Source organism: Triturus cristatus, chromosome 1_2, assembly GCF_964204655.1.
Source record: "Triturus cristatus chromosome 1_2, aTriCri1.1, whole genome shotgun sequence".
In the NCBI taxonomy this organism is placed as follows: domain Eukaryota; kingdom Metazoa; phylum Chordata; class Amphibia; order Caudata; family Salamandridae; genus Triturus; species Triturus cristatus.
The window spans coordinates 87,544,158-87,571,125 of record NC_140580.1 but is presented as its reverse complement, the minus strand read 5'-3'; the positions used below and the strand labels follow the sequence as shown (position 1 = coordinate 87,571,125).

Sequence of the window (26,968 nt, the reverse complement as noted above, 5' to 3'; positions counted from 1 at the left end):
TCTGTAGCCCACACAGAACGTTAATGCTTTTGCCCCCTCTCCCAACCCCTGGGGATTAGATTTGGTCACCAGCACCTCTGGACTGGCCCATGGCCTTTCAGACGGTTCAGTTACCCTCAACTCCAGTGTTTTAGCTACCTCAGCCTTAATGCTGGCTCTGACATGGTCAGACAACCTGTTCAGTTTGTTTTTGACAGGTAGGCTGTCACCAGTGTCAATGCGGTGCACACACCACTCTGTAATGCCTGGGGTCAAAGAAAACAGGCCAGCAAACTGCTCCAGCACCTGCTTGCAGTCTCTATGCTGATGGTCTCTCAATTTGGGAGAGAGTGCCACTCCCTCCACTGACCCTTCTTGCACATGATTGGAGAGGAGGTGAGGTACTGGTTCAGTTTCCTCCTCCACTCCCTCATCAGTAACCAGTAACATGTTTATATCTGCCCTGTCATGGTGGGGTTTCAATCTGTTTACATGGGGGAACCTGGGGATGCCAAGGTCCACCAGATAGCTAACCTCATCCTTCTTTTCTAAGATTGGATAGGGCCCACTCCATTTGTCATGAAAGGCCCTCGCAGACACAGGCTCCAACACCCACACCAACTGTCCTGGAGTACACTCAGGCTTAGTAGCCTTCTGATCATACCAGTGCTTCATGAGCTCCTGGCTAGCCTCCAGTTTTCTGCCTGCCTTATACATGTACTCTGCCATTCTTGATCTGAGGCCTAGCACATAATCAAGCACATTGTCCTTTGCTTCTTTGATAGGCTTCTCTAAAGACTCTATCAGCAGGCACAATGGCTCCCTTCCAGGGTGTCCAAACAACAACTCAAAGCGACTGAAACCAACACCTTTCTGTGGAACTTCCCTGTAGGCAAACAGTAGGCACAGGAGGAGAACATCTCATCTCCTCCTGAGTTTCTCAGACAACACATTGATCATGAACTTCAGGGTCTAGTTAAATCTCTCCACAAGAACATTTGTGTGTGAGTGGCAGTGGTATTAGGGGAGACTTGATTTTGCCCCCTGCCGTGCCACTGGCCTGACTTGTTACACGGGAGCTCCAAAACATCTTTACCTTTTCAGACATGTGGGGCCAGTAGAAATGGTTTACCAACCGGTTCCATGTCTGTCCCAAATGTCCTGCCAAGGGTCTATGCTGACCCAAGGTAAGGATGAACTCTCTGTACTTCTGGGGCACCACCAACTTCCTAGTGAACCATCCTAATGGTTCAGTTCCACCACGTTGATAACGCTTGTAAATTGAAAAGCAGGTATAATAGGAATCATTATATCCAACCTTAACGCCATATTTGTCCAGGTAAAACCGTATGTGAAGGAAATCGTCTAAACTGAGAAACAAGTATAATAAAAATCGTTATATCCAACCTTAACGCCATATTTGTCCAGGTAGAACCATATGTGAAGGAAAGGTGTAACTCAACAACACCCACAGTGGGGTCACCATCTTGGAGAAACCAAGCATATCTCTACAGAATTTCTCTTGTGGTATTCCTCAAATGGCAATATGAAGAAAAACCATCTCTCATTATATAGCACGAGAAAATTGGAGTCATTGTTTCTTTGTATATGGAATACATTCTCATATGGCCTTTCAATTGTGTATATGGGTAGTCACTCAACAAAAAAATTACAATTTCATTGTAACAATAAGATGTGTCCTACAATTGTGTACGTGACGGCCATGTAATGACACCTGATCACGATGCAAGTGTGATCATTACATTTAGGTCTGGTCCTTATGCAATCCAATCGATGTAATTCCTACCCAGTGAATTCAGGCCAAACTGGCTGTCGTACGGCCGTTGCCAGTCATATATCCCAGCAGCCATTGGGATTAATAAGAGAAGGTTATTTTTCAACACCAATTTCTGAACATGTCAACAAAATAGGTTAATGTTTGTCTTTGTACATATAAGTAAATTGTGTGTATCTTATAAGTGAACATGATGTAGTAAGATGTATCAGTGATATATGCTGTGACCAAACATAATGAAGGAGAATGTGTCCCTGACAAATGAAAAACTGCGTATCAGAAGCTGGTACATTCAAATTTCATGACACCTCATTCAGTTTCTGTATCCAATTACTGTTCCCAGAGCAGATAATTAAAACGCGTCACATGGAATTCTTTTAACAAAGCAGACAATTAGAACAGATCATATTTCCGCAGTTATAGAAAATAATGAAAGTCATTGTTGGTATTTAAACCCAGGGACAGGGTTATTAAGTGACATATCCATTTGGTGTCGACCTTTATCAAAATCTGCTCCTTGTTTCCTCCCCTTTTATTGTTGGTATTTTGTTCGATTGCATGGAACCAAATTTGTGTGTTAGTCGGGTGATCTTGATGTATGTTTGTTGCCATCAGTTACCTCTCGTCCCGATGTTTGATCACCCTAACATGCCCTGAATGCATGTATTCAGGTGTTGTATACTACTTCCCAAATGCACATCCAATAATGTAAATCGTGAATGTGGTATTGCAGTTTAAAACAAGCTCACTGTGTATTTCACCTGTGTGTTTTAACTGAATTTAATGGTTTTGTTCCATCCTAAATGACAAACAGAACATTCGCTACATGTACAGAAACTATTTGATTTCTTTGGCATCCAAGTCCTCAAGCCGCTTTTGGCTTCATTGTCCTTCACATAACTAGGGGATTGCGTTTTTTTCAGAGTGGTGCCCCTACGGTATACCACTCTGGCTTTTTGTGGTATGATGTGCTCAGGTAACATGTTGGAATCTAAGATGTGCCAATTCGTACATAGGATATCAAAGATGTGATTACTATACATGTTGTACTGCGTAATAAAAGTAGTCTCCCTATTCCTCACAGATTTCTTTCCTTTGTGTGCCCCATTGACAGCAAGTGTTAGTCTTCTGTCCAATTTCATTGTTTTTGCTTAAGCTTTGTTAAAGCAGTGATCGTCATTGCCTGTTCCTTAAAATCATGTTTGATGTCCTGTAATCTCTTATGAAACTCCTGATCGTGGCTGCAATTTTGTTGGGCTCTGACCATTTTTTTATATGGTATGGCATTTATGGTTTATTTAGGGTGAGCATTAGTAGCATGAAGCACACCATTGCAGGCAGTTTGCTTTTAAAACATATCACTGTGAATGGCTCATTCGTGCACATATAATCTTAGGTCCAGGAAATCCATCTCATGACTATGATGTTTTAAGATCACTTTGACATTGTACCTGTTGTTGTTCAGGTAGATGTGATATGCTGTTAGGTTCTCAACAGACCCATTCCAAATCATCAAGATGTCATCAATGTATCGTCCATAAGAATTATGTTATTTATCCAGTTACATGAGCCAGGGCCCCAGGCATGCTCCACTTCAAACAAACCCATAAACAGATTTGCATATGATGGAGCAAACCTGGACTCCATGACAGTTCCCTGTTTTTGGAGGCACCACTCCCCATCATGGAGGAAAACATTCTTGGTCAATATGATTTCTACCATTTCCAGTAGCATAAGAGTGTGTTTTAAATGACTTGTGTTTCGTTTGTAAAGATACAACTTTAATGCTTCTAAACCACAATCAGTTCTTATACATGTGTATAGACATTAAAAGTCCATTGTCATGAACAGAGGCTCCTCGCTGTCCCATTGAAAGTCTTCTAGTTTGCAGAGTACATCATTGTGATCTCTTAAGTAGGATGAGAAGTTCTTTACATATGATTTCAAGAACCCATCCATAGATCCGGCTAAGTGCTTTGTCAGGTATCCATTACCGGAAATGATGGGCCTTCCCGGTGGAAACTGTGTTGTTTTGTGGATTTTTGGCAAAACATAAATTCATAGGTTTCTTGGATGACTGACTTGGAGATATTTATAGTCCAGGTCCGTTCAAAGACATGTGTCATGCCAGTCCCTAAGTTGTGCATTAATATGCTACTCCATATCTGGCACAGGATACTTTTAGCTTCTCATAGCAAGTCTGATCACATAACTGACTCTTGATATCATTCAAATAGTCTTCAGAACTGTATTCCCCCCTTGTCTGCCTCTCACATTACAATTTTTTTATCAGTTCTAAGATTGCACAATGTATCTTTAGCTTTTTTTATGATTATGATGGCGCCTGCATTTTCGCCTATGCCTGTGAGAATCATTCAATTTGTACAATTCAGAAGTCACTTTATGATAGAACTTATCTATTACGTATCTTGTGCACTTGGGGCGTATACTTGAAAGAGGTCTGGAGTTATTCACCCAGATACTTCGTCTGCTCAGAGCATGCAACATGTCCCAGTAAAATACCAATTTGAAAACAAGTGGCAGCTAGCGCACAAATGCAGACACCTGCACATTAATTTCCAAAAACGTATTATGGGTAGTAACTCCATCGCCCTTACGCCTAGAATTACCAGTGCCCTTAGTATTGATAATTGTGGGTAGAGGAAATAATTACTGAGATATTTTCCGGCCCATTTGTAATGAGCCCCCTAATCTCTTCTAGCTAATATCTCTTTACCGTCATCCTTATTCACTAAGATAAAGTATATGTGTAGCAATGGGAGAAAGCCCTGTGGTGGCACAATGCCAAGTGCTGACATGTTGCCCAGTATAGGGAAAATCCATAGCATTTCATGTCAGTCTGATACTGATGCTAGACAAAGTCATGAAAATTTCCCTAATATGTCTAGGCATTGCTGTAGACATTGTGGAAAGGAGAATGAAGCACAACAAATCTATTTATTTTGTCTCTCATTTTGATGACACTACATATTATAGTGCCTTTCATTCACATTCCTTCCGGTAAGAAGTGTGGGCAAGGAGGAGGAGTTGTGTGAAGAGGTGTAAGAGAAAACCTGGCTACCTTGATGGAGGTATAAGCGGCTTATGCTCATGACTGGAACTCTGCAGGATGGTGAAACCTTATATTCTACTCTAAACCCAAGTTTTCCCTAATAAAGTAGATGTTGTGAGAAGAAAATGAATCAGACAGGCATTTCTAAATTTGGGAAAATATTTCTTTATATAAATAGTGTTCCGCTATCCTGCTCACAGGCAAAGAAATGCTGTTTATGAATTTAATGAAATTCCTGTGAACGGAAAATTGTAAGTATCTTTTCCTTACAGACGTAATTCCTTGATGAGCCCCTTCTATAGTATTACATTACCAATGCTGCTTTTCCTTATTTAACACACTTATTATATTTATTTAGTGTTTTATGGAGCATGAACGTGACCCGTTTGGTCATCAGAGCGCTTTATAGGGATACCACGTTGTAAACAAGTATGAAATAGTCCCAAATAAAGAAACATAAGTAAGGGCAGAAGGAAGTAAAACATTTGGGGAATAACAGGGTGTATGCAATTCAAAATAGAAAAAAGGCAGCCGGGTTATAGAGAACTGCACTACCTAGGCTAGTCACGTGAAATGTAGATATTGCCCACCTCAATTGGTCAGCTGCCACTTGACCACACATAGAAACTTGCAAACAGGTGAAGATGAGAGGCAATATTAGCATGAAAAATGATCTAAAGTATACAGGTAGATAAACAAAAAGTTGTTGATTGCAGTCTTTGTTTCTTTATTTCAAATGTGCTCAATTCACATCAGTATAAACAGCCAACGCGTTTCGCCCAAAACATGGGCTTTTTCAGGGCTGTAATAGCATAGAATATATAGGTATTTTAGACATCCATATTGCAAAAACGATAATATTTACAGTGTGGTTGGAGAGAAAACGGTGAGTAAGAAAGCAAAAAAGAACAGAAATGAAAAAAAAGAGGGTTTGAGAATTTGGAAAAACATGGTGCAAGAAGAGAAGGATCTCGGAGGAAAACCTACTTTAGTAAATACGTGGTGGAAAGAGACCGCGGATGGAAGTAAGGGTGAGGGAGGGAGGAGGAAATGGGAAAGTATCCAAGCCATTAGATGAAGGGTAAAGCCCTATGTTAAAACAAACAACACCCAAGTGCTAGTGAAACAATATGTGAGGAGTTCCCAGGTGTGCCAGCTTACCGATAAAGAGTACTATGTACGTCGTGCCAAGGTAAAAGGCATCGGTGGTGCATCCAGTGTAGGGCGAAAGGTAGTGAAGAGGCCTACTGTTGGAGAAAAGAGGACGTAAGTGGAGATTATGGTTGCCACTAATATGCCAGTGGTAAGCCACAAGTAAGAAATATGGGGAAAACATACCTCAGCCTCAAGGGACCGCCTGTATGCCTTAAGTTGGAAGATCCCAGGATGTAGCATGTAGAACACGGCCAATGTGTTTTCAATTCAGAACGATAAACTGCAAGAAAAATTAAGAGACAAGGTCAGCTGGGGCAGGATGGGCGAGCCTCATGAAAGAAGTAAGAATAATAGAAACGCTCCTATTAACATTAGCATAGCCAGAGGTTTTGAGTTTGTGCTAAGTGTCAAAAGGTATGAGGCGTCAAGGGGTAAAAGAGACCATTAATTAATTGAAAGCTAATACCAGACAGAGTTGCAGCCATGCTTGCAACGTTGAGTCCGCGGATGTCCTAATGGTCTAAAGCAACTTAGAAAGAGAGGCAGATCATGTTGGGTCCTACCATTGACCGAACTAATATTCGAAGTCTATATGAGTACACAATTTTACTGCGTTACTACTGAGAGGCCCCCTGATAAACGGGCAAGTACCCGTGTCCTTAAGGTGAAGGCAATATTTATTGTGGTGATTACGCGCAATAAGTAAGGGAACATGCGGCTAGCAACCGTGTTAAAGAACAGGTTGATGCCAAAATTGGTTAAAGGGCGCGAAAACCAAAGAGTATGTGGCAAGTAATATCTGCTCTTTCTGTTGTGAAAGAGAGCTCCCGATCTGCCCAAAAACGTACTTGTATATTTGCGCAGTGTGGCGTGGGAATTCCGTGTCCGGCTGGCGACCAAGTCTCTACGTGAAAGTCAATGGACTGGATCCTTCCCGTGGGCTTCCGCCATATAGCGTGTTGGGTAGTTCCTACTTACGGTTGTTGGAAGACTGGACCGTTAACCAACCTAGCTGGCAATGAAAGATGGTGGTTTCCGGTTTAGGAGTCCGTTCCTTGCAATTCAGGGTGGATGTTAATTATGTGCCCAAGTATAGCAGGAGCTTTATAAGAGTGTATATTCAGACTATCTGTAGGAAGCTGGCGATAACAGGTCTAGTGTGGGGATTAAAAGTTATGGTGAAAAGAGTAAAAACAATTTTTTTATTTAATTATTTTGAAAGGTGTATTCCGAGAATCGAACTCTCTACCATCGAATTTAGAAAGTGACGCTCTGCCAACTGTGCTAAGCAGGCTGCACACACAAGGCAACTCATCAGTCTTTAGCGAGACTCAGCTAAACTGGATGGAAATAAAATAAAGCTAGAGAGACTTCAAGTATGTGTGACATGAAGTCGTTCGTAAAAAGTGATTTTGAGGATGTGAAGTCAGGAGGAGTGTCGACCAGGACCGTAAGACTATATTAATCCCAAAGGAAGCCATAGGAGAGACAAGTATGAAAGGGAGTGACAGAGTGCTTAAAAAATGATAGTACCTGAGGGAGAAGGAAAAAGTCACAGTGCCTTAGGTGTGTGACCTCATCCATAAAGCAAGATTTGATTTAAGTACATAGACCAATCATATTTCGTAAATGCAGATCTGTCAAAAAAATGGGTCAAAAAAACGGTGTGTGGCAGAGACATCAGTAGTCAACTCCAAGTAAAAGGCATGTGATGTCATAGTGGTACAGACATGGTAAAGGTTGAAAGGTACACAGACGAATCTAACATATTAACAAACATGATTAGTACAAGAACTTTGAGATGCGGACAGTAGGGTTACAGCGTCACGTACCCAGAGGTTCTGTAGTACGAATACTTGATACAGTGGCCATTGACTCAGCTGGCAGTATAATTGCCGTGCCACCTAACACAAAAAATGGAACGAACATAATCAAAAAACAACATCATTTGGTTTAAACTACGATACTATTTGTTTATGTCGGCATTTAGACTTGGCTGGCAATAAAGTTACAGTGCCACCAAAAAACAGAATTTAGAAAGCAAATTCAATTGCTTTGTTGGACGGGTGATATATGAGAGTGCCGCAATGTGTGGAACAGCAAGGGAGATGTAGACGTGTTCAGGAAGCATTTATGTAGAAGTGCCAGACTATAAGACGTAGTGCAAATTCAGTATTGGACTATGTGTTGGTGGATAGTCCTAGCGCATGTAAAAGAACCCAGTCAAAGAAAGGGGGACTTATAAAGTAGCAGACTGATCTCAGATAGTGGAGATCATTGAAGGAAATAATGCATTTCCTTGTCAGTGTTGGGACCCAGTGTGGAGGAGGGTAGAGAACAGATCCATCTTGCTTCTAGCAGTCTAAGTGCAAGTTCTCTATCACCACCTCTTTTGTTATTTGGGGCAACATCTATGCCATGGAAGCGGAACTTGGTTCTGTCTACTCCACTCTTGCACTCGTGAGAAACTAGTGCATATGCTGTGTTTCCTTTTAGTGCTGCCCTGTGATGTTCTTGAATGCGTGTTTTGAGATGCCTTGTGGTGCTGCCCACATAGATCTTGTTGCATCCACAAATAAGTACGTAGATCACAAAGCTAGTAAGGCAGTTGATAAACTGTCATATTTTGTGCTGTGTACTTGTGTTGTAACTGAAGGTTGTAGTTATATTGCAGCCTAAGTTGCAGATGCTGCAGGCCCCACAGGTGTAAAATCCCAAGGGGTTGTCAAGCCAACTTCGTTGCTGTTGTGCCTGGCAAAGGGTGTAGCTTGGACACAAGGTGTCCCTGATTGTTCTACTTTGCCTCAAAGTCATAGAGGGTCTCTGCGAAATGATGTTGTTAATACCTGGTGCCCCCTTAAGCAATGTCCAGTGTTTGCCAAGTATTTTAAAGACCTCTGATTGAGTGCAGAATGAGTTGTGATAAATGAGAGTCTTTGATTGCCCTTGTCAATGTCCTTGGTCTTGCTCACTAGTGTGTCCTTTCTCTTTATGGTCCTGGCTCTATTCTCAGCCACTTTGAGTACTCGTTGTTCGTAGCCCCTTCTTTCCAGTCTATCTGTGGCTAACTTAGATTGTGTGTTAAAGTTGCCCCTCCCTCCCTCACCCTCACTTCCATCCGCGCTCTCTTTCCACCACGTATTTACTAAAGTAGGTTTTCCTTTGAGATCCTTCTCTTCTTGGACCTTGTTTTTCCAAATTCTCAAACCCTCTCTTTTTTCCATTCCTGTTCATTTTTGCTTTCTTACTCACTGTTTTCTCTCCAACCACACTGTAAATATTATCGTTTTTGGAATATGGATGTCTAAAATACCTATATATTGAATGCTACTACAGCCCTGAAGAAGCCCATGTTTGGGAGAAAGGCCTGGACTTCCATTTTTAGGTCTGAGGCATCAAGGAAAGGTTTTAGTTTCCTCAGGTGTCTCAGGTGAAACCTGGCAGTGCTAGCCATCGAGTTGATGTTGTCTTGCATATTCAGGTTGCTGTCTAGGATTATTCCGAGAGATTTGGCAGATTCTACTATGGTCGGCGTGTAGTTTAGTGCTGTAATCGACTTGGTCCATTCCTGGATGTCGGTGTTACTTTTAGGGGGGGGGAGATTAGAAGGAACTCAGTTTTTTGTGCATTTAGTTTGAGCTGGTTGCAGTTGAGCCATTTAACAGCCAGCGTTAGGGCCTCACTCAAAGAGTAGATCTCCTCTAGAGATGAGATTTTGATGTAGATCGTAGATGTCAGGCTGGCAGTAGCCGTATACTCTAGAAAGCTACTAACCTGCTGATCGACCGGCAGGAACGATGACGTGCAGGAATTCTCTCTTTCCCACAAGAGCAACCCCACGCTGGTGAACCCAAACAAACACCAGTGCGTGGTAGAGGCACACAGGGGGAAAAAGAGAGGATCAACAAAGGAGGGATGGGGGTCAGCGTGGTTCTTCTGTCAGCGAGCGGGTGGATCTGATGGAGTTACTTTCTAGCAGGCTGCAGTAAGGAGGAGACAAACAAATCATGTGTTTAGGGAAGAAAGTGCCACCTACCCACTACCTCCTTTCTCCCTCTAGAGGACTACTACTCACCTAAGGAGTACAGAAACCTAGAACCCCCAGTCATGGAGACCGTTAGCTTCACGGCCAATGAAATCGTGGATAGGGCGTTGTCTCTTGGTGCAAGTCCTTTCTGGGTCCTTGCGAGTATGGTAGTTATCCTCACTACCGTGTTACCGCAGGCGGTAACCAACAGTGCCTATCTGTGCACTAAAAGTCCTCTCTGAAAGCAAAGGTCGGGTGCGAGCTGCGGAGCGTCAACGCTTCCTCGCGTTGGCTGCGCAGTACGCTGAATGTTGGGGAAACGCGGCCGAGGCACACGGAACACTCGCGTTCCTCGGGCGAGTCTTTTCGGAACAAATGCAGTTACACCACTGCCTTGGTAATTGTCTTCAAACGGAGTGCTCCCGCTCCTCCCACGGCGTCCCACCTAATTACCTGACCTTGGCGCCGCGGACAGGAATTGGAACCGGAGAGTTCACAGGGGCAGCGTGACAACGGGCATCGGCATCGGGTTCGCGGTGATGGAAAGTAGGCGAGCGCTAGTCCTACAGCGGGGATTACCATCCGCTAAGCGCTGTCTTCAGGGAACTCCAACGGATTGTCAAGCACCGTTCCTTCAGAGGGGGAGGGTCTTATAGCGGCGATCATGTGATCGACACCGCTTCCTGTGCTCTGGAATTCGGCGTCCCAATGTCTTCTGGGAACTGTAGTTCGACTTTGGATGCCGCTTCTTTTCCTTGCAGCAAGGTAATAGCTGGTGGCGCCGGTCTTCCTTCCGGCTGTCAGGTGTCTCGCGAGGATCATGACAGAACCCCCTCTCGAGGACCGCCATCTCGGCGGCTGCCCTGGTTTACCAGGATATCTGGCGTGGAATTGTTGTAGCAGTTTTGGGCAGTGAAGGTTAGTTGCTGGTTCCCAAGTCCGTTCTTCCGCCCCAAACCCTTTCCACTCTACTAGGTACTGTACTCTTCCCCTTACCTGACGGGAGTCTAATAAAGCATGGACTTCATATTCATCTTGACCCTCCACCTCCACAGGGAGGGGAGTCAGGGGTAGCCTCATGCTGGCAGGGCATGGTCGGAGAAGGGAGACATGGAAAACAGGATGTATTTTCCAGGAGGAGGGTAGGCATAGCCTCACTGCAACAGGATTCAGGATGTGTTCTATTCTGTAAGGCCCTACATACTTGGGAGCTAGTTTACCCACCCCTTTGAGATGTAGATTCTTGGTGGACAACCACACCTTGTCTCCCACCTGATACTCAGGTTCTGGTGCTCTCTTTCGATCAGCGTACAGTTTTTGTGTTTTTTGCGCTGTCTCTAAATGGAGCCTGGTTTCTTTGAGAATGGTTCGAAGGTGAGTATGGTGTTCTTGAATTGTGGGGTGTTTGGTGACCACAGGCCACTCGAACGGAAGAATGTTAGGGTGGAAACCATAAAGACAAAAGAAAGGGGAACACCCTAGTGTGGCGTGTTCGGCGTTATTGTATGCGAACTCCGCTAACCATATTAAAGGGTACCACTCTATGGTGTTTTGAAGGGTAAAACAACGCAGGTACTGTTCTAGTGTCTGGTTCAGGCGTTCTGTTTTACCATCCGTCTGAGGATGATAACTCGTGGATAGACGGGCATCAATATTCATCGATTCACACAATTTTCTCCAAAAGCGTGAGGTGAATTGGGATCCTCTGTCTGTTATAAGTACCCTCGGTAGTCCGTGTGCTCTCACCATGTGTTGCAGGAATACCAGAGCCAGTTCGCCCACTGTGGGAAGTCGTTTGAGAGGGACGAAGTGACCCATCTTTGTTAGGTGATCAATTATCACTAGCACGGTGGTATATCCTTCACAGGGCGGCATCTCAACTACGAAATCCATCGATACCGTGTGCCATGGGGCTGGTGGGATAGGGATGGGACACAACAGCCCCACTGGTTTTGAATGGCTGGTTTTGCTCTGTGCACAGACGGCACAGTTCTTCAGATATTCTTTAGCATCCGTCCGTAAGGTGGGCCACCAAAAGGACCTTTCTAGTCCTGCTATGGTTTTGTTTACCCCCAAATGGCCTCCCAGTGCGGAATCATGAATCCAGGTGATCGCTTGTTGTTGTGCCTGCTGGGGTAGAAACAGGGCATTGTTCTGGAACAGGAAATCCCCTTTTTTGTTTCTGTGGGCTGGGTCTGTTTGTATCCAGGCGTGTATGTTGAAGTCGGATAAGGACGCTTTCACAGCCTCAAGGTATTCGTCTGAAGAGGTGAGGGCAAGTAACTGGTGAGCAAAGGCCTTGTCGGGCAGGATAGACGGTGGCTCAGGGGGTATGCTCATCTCGGGGTGTGTGGGTTCTTCCATACGGGATAAGGCATCGGCCTTGCCGTTCTGGGGTCCAGGTCTGTATTTGATAAGGAAGTCATAATCGGAGAAGAACAGGGACCAGGGTAACTGGCGCGGGGTGAGGGCTCTGGCCGATTTCAGGAACAAAAGGTTTCTGTGGTCGGTGTACATCTCAACAGTATGACTTGCCCCTAGAAGATAGTGCCTCCACTCTTCACAAGCCCGTTTGATGGCCAGCAGCTCCTTATCCGTGATGGAGTAGTTCACCTCACTCGGGGATAGTTTCTTGGAATAATACGCCACCGGATGGAGTTGCCCCGTTTGTTGGTGTCGTTGGGACAACACTCCGCCTATGGCGTATTGAGACGCATCCGTCTCCACCACGAACGGCAGGTGAGAATTCGGGTGTAGTAGAATAGGAGCGGTTGTGAATCTTCTTTTTAACTCCTGAAAGGACTGTTCCGCCTCTTGGTCCCAGACAAAAGGGGTATTTTTTCGCAGTAAACGAGAGATGGGGTGTATCACCTTAGAGAAGTCTTTTATGAACCGCCGATAGTAATTGGCGAACCCCAGAAACCGTTGTACCGCCTTAACGTGACTTGGGGCTTTCCAAGAAGTGATTGCGTCCACTTTGGCGGTATCCATTTGAAAGCCTTGTGAATTGATGATGTACCCCAGGAAGGCCACTTCTGTTACATGAAATAAGCATTTTTCCAGCTTTGCGTATAAAGAATGGCGTTGAAGGCGGTTCAAAACTTCTTGCACATGGGTGATGTGTTCTTGCAAGGTGGACGAATAGATGAGTATATCATCTATGTAGACTATGCAGCAACCCTCCAGCAGGCCTCTGAGGACTTCATCCATAAAGAACTGGAATGCTGCTGGGGCATTGCATAGACCAAAGGGCATGACTTGATACTCGTAAAGACCAAACTTGGTTCGGAACGCAGTTTTGCATTCATCCCCAGATTTTACACGAACCAAATGGTATGCACCCCGAAGATCTAGTTTGGTGTATATTTGGGCCCCCTTGAGCTGGTCCAGCAGCACGGGAATCAACGGGAGAGGATATCGGTTCTTGATGGTTATCTTGTTGATGGCGCGATAATCGATGCAGGCTCTTAACTCATCGCAGTCTTTTTTAGAAATAAAAAAGAGGGGAGAAGAGGCGGGCGATGAGGAATGGCGGATGAATCCTGATTCCAGATTCTCCTCCAGGTATTTCTTGAGGTAGCTGGTCTCCGGTTCGGTGAGTGCATACACTCGGCTGCAGGGGATGTCCGCTCCAGGGTGGAGATCGATCCGGCAATCGAATGATCGGTGGGGAGGTAATTGGGTCGCTGTTTGTTTATCGAACACTGGTTGGTATTTCATATACACGTTGGGTAATGAAACAGCACAGCAATATTCAGGTTCTTCCCGGCCTTCAGCGAGGAAACTTGCTTGTGTTCTGGAACCGTTGTCCTGCAAGGATTGCCTGGTACAGTGCTTTTTGCAATGATCAGAGGTCAGGGATACCGTGCGTTCTGCCCATCGGACTACTGGGTCATGCAGCGTCAGCCACGGCATGCCTAAGATCAAGCGGAATTGAGGCGCGTCTATTAGGTCAAACCGCAGAACTTCATAGTGGTCTTCCCCTACCCTCATTTTCAGGGGTATGGTGTGATGTCTGACAGGTCCGGATGTTAAGGTCTTCCCATCTACGGCTTTCACTATTTCGGGTATCGCCTTCCTTTCATATGGCACCCCAAACCGTCGAGCGTATTGTAGATCCATGAAATTTCCGTTTGCGCCTGAATCCAACAAGGCCGCCACGTCTAGAGGGAGTTTCTCGGTAATCCATACGGTAACGCACACATTGATGTGGGCTACGGCGGGTTGCATGGTGTTGGCTAGTGCTAGGGGGATCCGTGATAAACCTGTACCCATGGCAGTGATCCCTTCCTGTCGTGGGCTTTCTAGTTTTCCGACTCCTGTGAAAAAGAAGCGGCTGGTACTTGTGTGGAGCTGGGTCGTTCGGGGGCCTTGGCTCTCGTGCGACATTCCCTGATGAAATGCCCACTTTTCCCACAGTAAAGACAAAGCTTCTGCTGCCTTCTTTTTTCCCGTTCTTCAGGGGTAAGAGGACCTCGCATTCCTCCAATCTGCATGGGTTCGCTGGTATCTGTGGTTTTCGGACGTTCCTCGGGGAGTGATCGAATCCTAGGAAGCGGGAAGCGAGTCTCACCTCGAGCCTTATCTGTCTTCCGCTCTTGCAAGCGATTTTCCAACTGTACTGTGAGATCAATCAGCTCCTCACAAGTAGGAGGCAGCTGAACCACTTGAGATAATACGTCTTTTAGCTCACCTCGAAGACCTTGGTAGAATAGGGTGGAACGTTTCTCGGTAGGCCAATCGGTTTCCACCACCAGTCTATTAAATGTGGTGATATACGATAGCAAATCCTGTGAGCCTTGTCTGAGGGTAAGCAATTCACGATCCAATGATAGCATGTGAGATTTACGATCGAATAGCCTTCTCATTTCTGTACAAAAGTCTTGGAAATTGTGCAGCACCGGGTCGTTTCTTTCCATTAACGGAATGGTCCAGCTAGCCGCGTTGCCCCCCATGTACGACATCATGAAGGAGGTCTTTGCGGTATGTTCCTGGAAGATCGTCGGTTTACAGAGGAAATGTAACCTGCATTGGTTAAGAAAAGTTTCAAATTTCTTGGGGTCCCCGAAGAACCTTTCGGGGGGGGGCTAATGGTATCCCATGAGTCTGGATGACATGCACTGTAGGGGCAGAATCCTGAGAAGCTTGTGACGTGCCAGGAGGGGTAAAGAACCCTGTACCAGAGGCACCACCCCCCAGTTCCGGGGTTGTGCGTGTCGCAGGAGGGGGAAGGGTCCAATCTTTTATGTACGTGCTCTTACCAGGGCCTTGTCTAGTAATGCCTGCAACCTCCCTGCGCAAGGTACACATTTCTTTTTTCATTTCTTGGTTCTCTAACCGGGAAGCGTGTACTTCCTGTTGTAAAGCCGTAATGCTCTCCAACAGGGAGGACAACACGACATTGGAGTCCATCGTTCAGGCCGAGAAGTATACGTGGGCTTGACAATCTGTCAGGCTGGCAGTAGCTGTATACTCTAGAAAGCTACTAACCTGCTGATCGACCGGCAGGAACGATGACGCGCAGGAATTCTCTCTTTCCCACAAGAGCAACCCCACGCTGGTGAACCCAAACAAACACGAGTGCGTGGTAGAGGCACACAGGGGGAAAAAGAGAGGATCAACAAAGGAGGGATGGGGGTCAGCGTGGTTCTTCTGTCAGCGAGCGGGTGGATCTGATGGAGTTACTTTCTAGCAGGCTGCAGTAAGGAGGAGACAAACAAATCATGTGTTTAGGGAAGAAAGTGCCACCTACCCACTACCTCCTTTCTCCCTCTAGAGGATTACTACTCACCTAAGGAGTACAGAAATCTAGAACCCCCAGTCATGGAGACCGTTAGCTTCACGGCCAATGAAATCGTGGATAGGGCGTTGTCTCTTGGTGCAAGTCCTTTCTGGGTCCTTGCGAGTATGGTAGTTATCCTCACTACCGTGTTACCGCAGGCGGTAACCAACAGTGCCTATCTGTGCACTAAAAGTCCTCTCTGAAAGCAAAGGTCGGGTGCGAGCTGCGGAGCGTCAACGCTTCCTCGCGTTGGCTGCGCAGTACGCTGAATGTTGGGGAAACGCGGCCGAGGCACACGGAACACTCGCGTTCCTCGGGCGAGTCTTTTCGGAACAAATGCAGTTACACCACTGCCTTGGTAATTGTCTTCAAACGGAGTGCTCCCGCTCCTCCCACGGCATCCCACCTAATTACCTGACCTTGGCGCCGCGGACAGGAATTGGAACCGGAGAGTTCACAGGGGCGGCATGACAACGGGCATCGGCATCGGGTTCGCGGTGATGGAAAGTAGGCGAGCGCTAGTCCTCCAGCGGGATTACCATCCGCTAAGCGCTGTCTTCAGGGAACTCCAACGGATTGTCAAGCACCGTTCCTTCAGAGGGGGAGGGTCTTATAGCGGCGATCATGTGATCGACACCGCTTCCTGTGCTCTGGAGTTCGGCGTCCCAATGTCTTCTGGGAACTGTAGTTCGACTTTGGATGCCGCTTCTTTTCCTTGCAGCAAGGTAATAGCTGGGGGCGCCGGTCTTCCTTCCGGCTGTCAGGTGTCTCGCGAGGATCATGACAGTAGATCTGGGTATCATCGGCACATATGTGGAAGGAGGTGTTGGTGGTATGTAGTAATTCAGCTAACGGTTCAAGGTAGAGCTTTAAGAGGGTTGGGGAAAGAGTTGATCCTTGGGGGACGGAGCAGACAGATTACTGTTGACTAAGAATCTCTGGTAGCGGTTTACTGTTGACTAAGAATCTCTGGTAGCGGTTTCGGAGGAAGGATCTAAACCATTTGAGAACAGTTCCCCTTACTCCCACCCTGATTTCGAGGCGTTCAAGTAGTTTCTCGTAGTTGACTGTGTCGAATGCCAAGGATAAATCCAATAGAATTAGGAGACATGTTTTGCCTTGGTCAAGGTTTTGAAGAGCATCATCCACAATATGGAGAATAGTAGTTTCCATGCTGTGCCCAGGCCTGAACCCAGATTGGAATTCGTCTAGCAGATTGTTGTTGGTGATATGTTGGCTCAGTTGAAGTTGCACACATTTCTCCAGAGCTTTCGCTAGAAGTGGGATATTGGATATTGGTCTAAAATTGTCTGGAGTAGCAGGATTCAAGGTGGGTTTTTTTAAGATAGGGACGACTTGACCGGCTTTTAGAGAGTCAGGTATGGACCCTTGTAGTAGGGAAGCTTTGATTATTGTAGTCTAAATGGGAATGATAACTTGAGAGGTCGCGGCCATGCAGCTGGAGGGGAGTGGGTCATTAAAGTGGTTATTCGGATTTAAGGAGGATAGAATTTTTGAGATGCAATGGTCGTCATATAACTTGAAGTTGGACCAGTGCGCTTGGTTCTTGGGTGTTGTCTGGGGGGGGAAGAAAGGAGAGATGGGACCCGGCAGGAGGAGGTTGGATGTTGGTGGTGGAATTACGTTTGTTTCCTAGGGAGGTAATTTTGGCTGTAAAGAAGGAGAACTCCTCACAGGTTAGTAGGGATTTTGAGGTTTCTTTGGAAGTTTTACCCAGTTTGTTAGATTGTTGTTTGACCATTTCAAAGAGCTTACGAGGTCTGTTCTTAGCATTTTCCAGTTCCGATCTAAAGAACTCTTTTTTAGATTTGAGGAAGTTCCTGTTGTAAGCATTTCTGGTCTGTCGTAGACATTTTAGTTGGGAGGCTGAGGGGTGCTGTCTTCAGGTTCTTTCTGTTAGCCGGAGGGTTCTCCTTTCATTGTTGAGGGATCCTTTGAACCAGGGATATTTGTCTTTGACTCAGGATCTTTTTAGCTTTAGCGGGGCACGATCACCAATTATCTCAGAAAAAGTTGAGTTGTAGTGTTCTGCAAGGTCGTTGACCTTTAAGAGATTTGGGGGTTGGGGAGGTCATTCTCGCTATGTGCAGCCAGCTTCTCAAGATCTGACTCTTTATGTCCCTGGGCCAGAGTTTCGGTTTTACAGGTTGCGCTGGCCTTGTTTTGTGGGTGCCAGGCAATAGGAAGGTTATAGCATGGTGGTCAGACCAGTCGCATGGATCTATTGAGTTAAGCCTGACCGCTGTTGCCTTAGCAATGATCCAATCCGGCGTGGCGCCTTTCGTGTGAGTTGGTAATGTGCAGGCTTGAGTAAGTGATTGGTCAGCAAGGAAGTCTTTGAGGGCGTTACCCTGAGGGTCATTGAGGTCATTCCAGTGCAGATTAAAGTCTCCGAGGAAAATGTCATTGGAGTGGGGGTAAACCTTAGCTATAATGATTTCCATGAGGTGGTCGATGAAGGTGTCATTCTTGCCTGAGGAGTGGTAGAAGATGTGCAGTTTGCACAACTGAGTAGCGTCGTTACATATGGAGAGTGCGAGATATCCGCAGGAGTCGGTGGGGTCAGCATGAAGTTAAGTGACGAGGAGGTCTGAGCTGTAAATGCAAGCAATGCCTCCCCCTTTTCTATTTGCCTGTCAAGCCTTACGATGCTATAATTTTAAGGGACCAATAAATCAAGGTAAGGTGATGATGATTCATTGAGCTGTGATTCGGTACGGATTGCTATGTCAAATTTTTGGCTCAGGAAGAGAGAGAGTGGCGATGTCAGAGGCATGCTTTGCTGCTGATTGGCAGTTAATTAGGAGGCCGGAGAGAGGAGGGTCAGTGCATGTCTTGTGAGTTAGGGAGGATAAGGGTACTTGCACTAAGTTATTGCTGTTTACTCCTCTGCTGCAGAAAGTTGATGTTCTATTAGAATTGATTGCAACCATGTGAATTAAGTATTCATCTTTCTTGTCTGGAGGACTGGGGGCTTCAGGAGAGGACTTATAGGATAAGAGGAGGGCTTGAACTTCGTCCTCCGAGAGGTAGTTGGGATGCTTGCGAGGGTGAACATGTCTAAAGGCTTGCGGCAAGGGTTGAAGGAAGGGCTTGGTGAGTGGGGAAACAACTGAGTTCTGGGAGAGCTTGATATTCGAGATAGATTGTTCCATGTGGTTAAGGATGTTTTTCAGTTCAAGAACAGAGTTATGGATGCTCTGAGCTATGTTGGCTGCTCTGAGGTTCAGAGTTTCAAGGTCCATAAGTGAAGGTTGAACTTGCGGCAAGGCAACCAGTGGGTCAGGACTTGTTCTGCTGGCATGGTTGGGTAGCCTGGTAGTGGAGCTTGACCACCCTGCATCTAGGTTTCTGACAGGAGGGGTGTGCGAAGGGCTAGGCGTGCTCAGCAGGGTGGTCACAGGGCTATTGGGGCGGGTGCCCGCTGCGCTGTGAGTCACTAGTGTGTTAGTCACTATGAGTGATGGAGAGGAGCGAGGATTGGAAGAGGGCGGCAGGGGCGTTGTCTTATTGTGAGATGATGGAGGTTAGGGGAGTGGAGGGAGGTTCACTAATAAATACAGGGGAGATATAGGGGAGACACATGTATTGTAGTGCATTGGCCCTCTGTTCTTTAATATGCCTGGGGCCTTAATCATCATTAAATTATTTGTCCTGCAGTTCAGTATCTGTTCCTTCACATGCCTCATATCTTAGACTCTTTTCTGATTCCAGATGCCCAGTATATGGCAATGGGTTGATCATTTCTGTTTTTCCCTTGCAGATTATACACTTTTAATGAATATCGCCTCTTCAGGACAGTACTCTACTGGCTCTTTTTGCAGCAGAACCCCAAAATCCAGATGCTTCCAGCGCACAACACCATCTTAAGCTACTTCAACAGGTAGGAGTGCCTTTCATCTCACCGGACTACAGTTAGGATGATGCTTGAATAATCACAAGTCAGGAGAGGGCAGAAGGATATGGATAGGCTTGAAGAATATAAGAGGGATGCTACTGTTGCCTGAGTGGATATTCTTAGGTATCATGGGCTTGGTAGCAAGTCAGTAGTGTTGGGTGATTGTACAAATGCATAGTCCATAGCATTTGGGATTGGTATCCAATCAAGAATCCTTTACTTGGCTTTAGTGGTAGGTGGACGTATTTATTTGGTTTGAATTCCAGCTGAATTAATTCAGTGTCCGAGGAACAACCAGACTCAGTGATTTGGAGGGGTGTAGTTCTAGATTAACCATATGATGCTCTTGGTTCAGTGTATTATGTTAGCCATTAAAACTGTTTCAGGATCATATGTCTTCCAAAATATGCTTGGTACCTCTAATTTTTTGTACATACCCAAACTGCATTCTTTGTCAGAACTACACGTGAGTGGATACTGAACTTTGAGTGTCATTAATTACTCTGTGTTACTCTCTGTCAAACTGTAGCTGAGTTCCAAACACTCATCACCTCCTAAAGTAAACCTGTTGGTCATCGTACAGTAACAAGGCTACCGTACTCGTCATCGCTCCTGGAGAACAGGCCTCAATTGTCTTGATTGAAATACCCAGTACAAATGTGAGGGCTAAACAGTTGCTGGTGCCTCTCATCTGGAGGGTAATGCCCCCTTTGAAGAGGTGGGTCTAGAGAGTGGACTTTACACAAGAACGTCTTGCAGGACTGAACAAGCAAAATTACCCTTCTTGTGATTCAGTACAGTTGTGCTTGGACAAAGTATAAACAGATGCCCAGCTGCCAGCCTGATAAAAGTGCAGAACAGGAACATCCAGAGGTAGAGCAGTATTCATGGTTTTCACCCTGGTGAAATGAGTCCAAAGACCTCCAGGAGGATACACCTTGGCAAAGGGTTAACACAGTTTGATGCAAAGGACAATCTACTGAGGCAAGGTTGTTTCTGGACCACCTTTACTTTCCTTCACACCAGTGAATCCAGCATATAGCTTGTCATCCACACAGTACTCAGTCCTGTCGACCTGTCTCCACTTTAGATGGATGTGACAGAGAAACGAACAAACTAAGCTCGATGAACTGCCTGAAGTGGAAAGATGACACCACTTCGGGGAAGAAGAATGCGCAGGTCTTAAGCACCACTTTGTCAGGAAGAAAGGTAGTTTACAAAGGATGAAATTATATGAACTACAGCTCGCTGAGGAGATGTGTAGAAATGATGGCAATGAGAAACACATTCTTCAGATTCTAGTTTCAAGAATCTCAGAGTACAACTGTGAAGAGGTTCAAATGGAGCACTCATCAAGATTGTTAAAACCAAATTGAGGTCTCACTGTAGCATAATGAATGGAGCAGGAAGAAACACATGTAAAAACCTTTAAGAAAACACATCACAATGGGTGGTTTTAATAACATATGCTTACCAGACAAACAAGGGGAGGCTGCAAGGGCCACTAAGTAACTCTTAACAGTGCCCAAAGTGAACCCTTGCTGGCCCAACGATCGCACGAGCAAAAGTATATCAAGCAGAGCTTCCTTTATATGATCAGGGACTATCCCAACATGAATATTTCTGGAAGGGAGCCATTGACCAGTTAGCAGATGTCCTTGTGAGAACTGACCTTCACACCAGAGCAATTCCTGTTGGAAGTATTCGAGACCAAAAATACATTTTGCAACTGATTTCTGGCCTTACTACTTGCTAAAGGAGCAATAACAATAGTATGGAAGTCGCCAGCCCTCCTCCCCCACCTCACCAAGTAGCACAGCATGGTACAAACATGGGCAGCAAGCAAAAGTGCAGCACTACATGGGGAAGAAAAAGAGGCCTATGGAAGCACCTAATAGCAACAGTGTCGTTTGAGGCAGTGTCCGGGTGATGGAAGACAGATTACACACTGACCTAATCACAAAAACCCTCAGCCTTCACTTAAATTGGACACCCGCATACATACACGTCTTAAATGAGCCATTACTATGAAATGAGAGATCACAAATACTACATAAATAGCTGCCAATGCAGAAAGGGTAGATTCATACTAAAGAAATAAACGTATTCCACAACCTCCTCTGTTGTTTTAGTGTGAACTTTAATTTGGACACCAGAGTACATGCATGGAAGTCCTCTGCGATGGTTGCCTCTGCAGTGCTTGCCTTCTACTCAAGTACCTGTATATTATGTTTGGTAAATTATGGTTATATTTCATAATAATGGCCCCTGTGAATTCCAAAGATAAAACAATCAAAGTAGGTTTACAAAAACGTATTAGGAAGTCTAGCCTGTAGAGGGTCAATCAGTATCTCTTTGTATCAGGCAACAAACTTGGACCAGCAGCATGAATACATTGATCCTGTGGAAGGGAATGCACAGCCAAAATAGCATGAACCACCTCAATCTTCATGTGTGAAAATAAAATGTCTCCTCTGAAGGTCTTACTGCTGTGACAGCAGGTCATCCAAAAGAGGAAGCCAAAGTAGAAGGAAAATACTGAGGGTTATCAGTTCAGAGTACCAAATCATACTGCTCCTATCTGAGACCATACAAATCAGTTATGTTTGGTCCTCCCTGAATTTCATTAGGGCACGTGGGGTCATCCACAGAGGCAGGAATGTGCACATGAGTCCAGAGTCCCACCAAAGATTTAACACATCTCGTAGAGACCCTTGAGGAGGAAAATCCGGGGCACAAAAGACTAAACAGTAAGTATCTTCAGAGTTAGTGAATGGGTCTACTGAGGTTACCCCACTGGGCAAAGATACCTTGTGTCACCTCTGGGTGCAGATGCTACTCTGCAAGATGACACTTTCTGAGTTTATCTGCCTTGATGTTACGGAATCTTGGTCATTATGTTGAGCCCACAGGAACCGCAAAGGCCAATGGGAATGAGGCACTAGCAGGATGCATAATCGCAATAACGCAAGCAGCCAAGAACCATCAAGGCCAAACAGAGGCTCTCCCCCGAAACTTCAGGATCATTGCCCAGTAAAGCAAATCCTCCAACCCGAGGGTGGACAACAATGACACCATTGTCTGTAAGTGGTGAGCCTTCTTCTCTAGTCAGTCGTGGTACAGGAATAGGTGTATCCCTGACCTGCAACGATCTGCCACAACCACCAATATGACATTTGCAAAGACCTGTGGGGGTACATGTAAGTGCAAAGGGCATTCAATTTACAAGTGGTGTGACAACAAAACAAAGGTGGGGAACTTCCTGTAGCACTGCAGGTACATGACATTTATCATCCTGTGGTTCTAGGGACACCATCCAGTCCTTGAGATCCAAGGCCTGCAGAACCTGAGCCAGTGTCATGATTTTTAACTTCCCCTTCTTGAGGAAGGAGTTCAAGCATCCGAGGTCTAGAATCTAATTTAGTCCTCCATCCTTCGCGAGAACCTGAAAGCATCAGGAGTAATTCCCCATTTCTTTCTCCACTTCCAGTCGCAGCTCAATTGCCCCTTTGGTGAGCAATTTCATCATTTCTAGTGACAGATTTATGGAATTATTCGCTGACATCTGAAAGTTAACTAGGGAGATGTGGGTATGTGCGTGCAGAAAAAGACGGGCATAACCAATATGCATAATTAGAATGCCACGCAGTATTGGATGCTGCTACCTACTGGTGTCAACATGTGATTGAAGAGTAAATTAAAGAGGTTTGGCACCAGTTTCCTAGACTGAACTTTGGTGTCTCATGTAGCTCATCCAGCAAAAACGTAAAGTCACTCACCAAGCGACACCAACACTCTTTGCACACTGCCAGCCATTCCTGACTCTCACTGCATGCACAGTCCAGCAGTTAGGAATTTAGTGATTCTGCACTAGTCTAACGCTAAGAGATAAATGTGGGCCACATATCCTGACACATCTGCCCATCATGTACCATCACGCAAAGATGTTGCACATTTGCTTTGGCAGAGTTGGCGACGCTTTGCATGCCATTTCCCAGGAGGGGGTGGCGATGGAGTTGTGGATGCCATTTCCTAGGAGAGGGTGGGGATGTGTGTGTTTGTGTTACTATAGGGACTTGGGTGTGCTAAAACACTCACACTGTGGGGACTTGATTGCACTGTCGGGACCTGAACCCAGGTCCCCATAAGGCAGTATCTTCTAAATTATATAAAATGACTTCAGGAACATCTGTGTCAATTTTTACAAAAAAAATGTAATTGCCTTGTGGGGACCTGTGTTTCATCAAGTGTTTATATTTTGCTCAGCTATGTTCCTGTAGACAGGAGGTGGTACTGCAGTCTTAAATACTGAATTTAAACGCACATTGCTCATCAGAAGCACATGCTAGCAGCAGGAAGGATACATATTCAAAAGGGAAAGCTGCATAATCCAATATTTACCTAAATATTTTCATGCAAATTGACCTTTTCTCCATATATTAAAGTAAAACTTTATTTACATGATGTTAGTGAATTTCGAATTTTGTATCGGAAAATTGTTAGTGGTTTTATAAACATTACTAAAAGCAATTTGGCTCAGTTTCGAATCCCAAAATACTTCCCTATTGCTGTTTGGTCCCATATGCAATTAAAGAAAGGTGGTGCACTGCACTGCGATACAATATACACTGATCTGGTTGTTTTTTCTTGCTAATAAACATACAGCAAATGCACTCTTACATCCAAAATAGATGCAAGGATTAATTTTGGGCTGAGGAAATCGTGCAAATTGCAACAGAACATAAATAGCAGTGTGAGCTGCCACTGTGTGTGTGTGTTAGTGTGTCATTGTGTCAGTCACAGCCTAAGAGATAAACTTTGTTCTGTCCGGAAAAGAGATAGGAGTGGACCTATGGTCTGATCCTAATAATTCTTTTGAAGGGAAAGAGGACTTGTAATTAGTTTCTGGAACTCATTCGTAACATTGAAAATTAAATCTTTTTAACTTTATTTCGTTGTGCAGTATTTGTTGTTGCCATACTGAGACAGCCAAAGTCACTAAAGCTAGTTCTGCTGCTGTTTTCTGTACAGCTACCTTAGCCAGGTACTATTGCAACTAGCTCATTCTTGGGCGATAAGCTTCTGAAATTGTTGTTGCTTCTTTTTTGTGCAAAAATCTACTTATAAGTACTAATTGTATAAAAGGTTTTGTAGTAGTCCTTGCACTAGATGGTCATCATGGTAAAACACAAAGCCAATGACAAATAAACCGACTTGGGGAAAGCAAAAAAACAACCAAGACATTCACCAGAGAATTGTACCCTAGACGAAATAAATGTACTGATAGAAGAGGTTGAAGGTATTTTAGCTACCAGGGCTAAGGGAAAGAAATTGGGGAAGGACAGAAAGGGCGACATCAAATAATTTTTCAAAAAGCCAAGGAGCGCTGATGCACTTATCCATACCAACACGGATATACACACCAACACACTACCACCTCCTGTTCCTGGCCACCAAAGTCCTATAACAATACAGCCACCAGACTCCACTACTGCAGTACCTATAATAGCTATTGAATATTACAATCAGGTTGATGCACTAAGGGCCATTGAAGAACTCATCCACAGCTGGTGGAACAGATAGCCACGTATGTCCTAGCCTCAAAGAAATTTCTTCTCCTAGGCGACTTTAATTTCCACGGGGAGGACCTCACTAACCCCGAAGTAATGAAGCTATTAACGGACTTAGAGACACTAGGACTATCCCAAAGAATCAGAGGTCCTATACATATAGCTGGCCACTCACTCAATTTATTATTCTCCAATATTGAACGGTTGGTAAGACACCACTACCCCTTACTTGGACCGACCATTATCTAATCCCTTTTGATGTTCAGTACCCTCATCCCTTGTCAAATACAAGGAATAGTAGATTGCCATGCGATACCTATAGACCATGGCATAAACTCACTCTTGAAGCTTTCCGGCAAGCTTTTCACCTGAGCCTGCCACAACTTAATCCAGAGGTTTCAGAGCTATTGGAGTCATTTAACTCTGCTTAACTGTAGCATTGGATGTAACCGTCCCTCATAGAAACTACTGTTCCACTTATCACCGACCTTTGGCCCCCTGGTTCTCGCCAGAGTTAAAAATAGAAAAATCAAAGTGCAAGAATCTAGAGAGGCTCTGGCACAGAAGCAAAGAAACTCAAGATAAGGATCAGTATAAACAAGCTCTCTCCTGCTACCACCATAACATCAAATCTGCTAGGCGTAGTTTTATTATCAATCAAATCGACCGGACAGGCAACTCCTCCAAAGCTCTTTTTAATATAGTCCATGATTTTATTACTCCTCAGGCATGCACTCAGTCCCTTTCCGAATCCCAGATCTTTTGCGATTCGCCTGCCAATATCTTCCATTATAAAATCTTCCACATTTATACAAAATGTCATATTGCATCCCATCAAGACTCAGGGCTAATCAGTCAAAGGCTACATCTCATACTTTATATAGTTTTGAGCCTTACACTATGGAAGAAATCCACAGTTCGTTGGTGTCAGCGAAGTCTGGCTCTCCCTTGGACATCTTTCCACCCAAGTTAATGTCCTTGTTGGCACTGTCTGTGCCCTAGTGATCTTAGAAATTTTCAATTGCTCAATCAAAACAGGTACTATCCCGCCAGAGTGGAAGGCGTCATGCGTAAGTCCCATTTTAAAGAAACCTACGCTGGACCAAAAATATCTGAGTAACTATCGCCATATATCCTTGTTACCTCTTCTGGGCAAACAGCTTGAAGGTCTGATTAATAAACAATTAAGTTCCTATCTCGAACTTAATCATATCCTTGATCCCTCCCAATTCGGATTCCACCCAGGCCTTAGCACAGAGACTGCGCTCTTGGCAGTGACCGACTCTGCACCTGGGAGTGGATGCAGGAAACCCAGTGATATTTGTATTGTTAGACCTTTCCTCAGCCTTTGATACTATTTCCCACATGAGGTTGATGGAAAGGCTACAAGAATAGGTATTCAGGGCCTGGCACTTAAATGGCTCTACCATTTTCTGACAGACAGACATCAAACTGTTATCCTGGGCCCTTACTCTTCACGCAAGATAAACTTTTAACAAGGGTGTTCCGCAGGGCTCATATCTGAGCCCTACCTTATTTAATGTCTACATGGCTCCCTTGGCTGAGATTGCAGAGCTCTTTGGCTTTGATATAATCTCATACGCAGATGACACCCTGCTGATGTTTACACCGGGCCATGACCTGATGGCGGAAAAAGAGCGTTTCTCC

General features: G+C 45.0%; 1 protein-coding gene across 1 annotated transcript in view; it reads left to right on the top strand.

Moving 5' to 3' along the window:
• Positions 1-26,968, top strand: part of BTBD16 (BTB domain containing 16) — a 654,256-nt gene that overhangs the window by 427,183 nt on the left and 200,105 nt on the right. Inside the window, exon 11 of the mRNA XM_085614582.1 lies at positions 19,596-19,715. Within this exon, the coding sequence (XP_085470708.1) occupies positions 19,596-19,715 (120 nt within the window). The remainder of the gene's footprint in view (positions 1-19,595; positions 19,716-26,968) is intronic.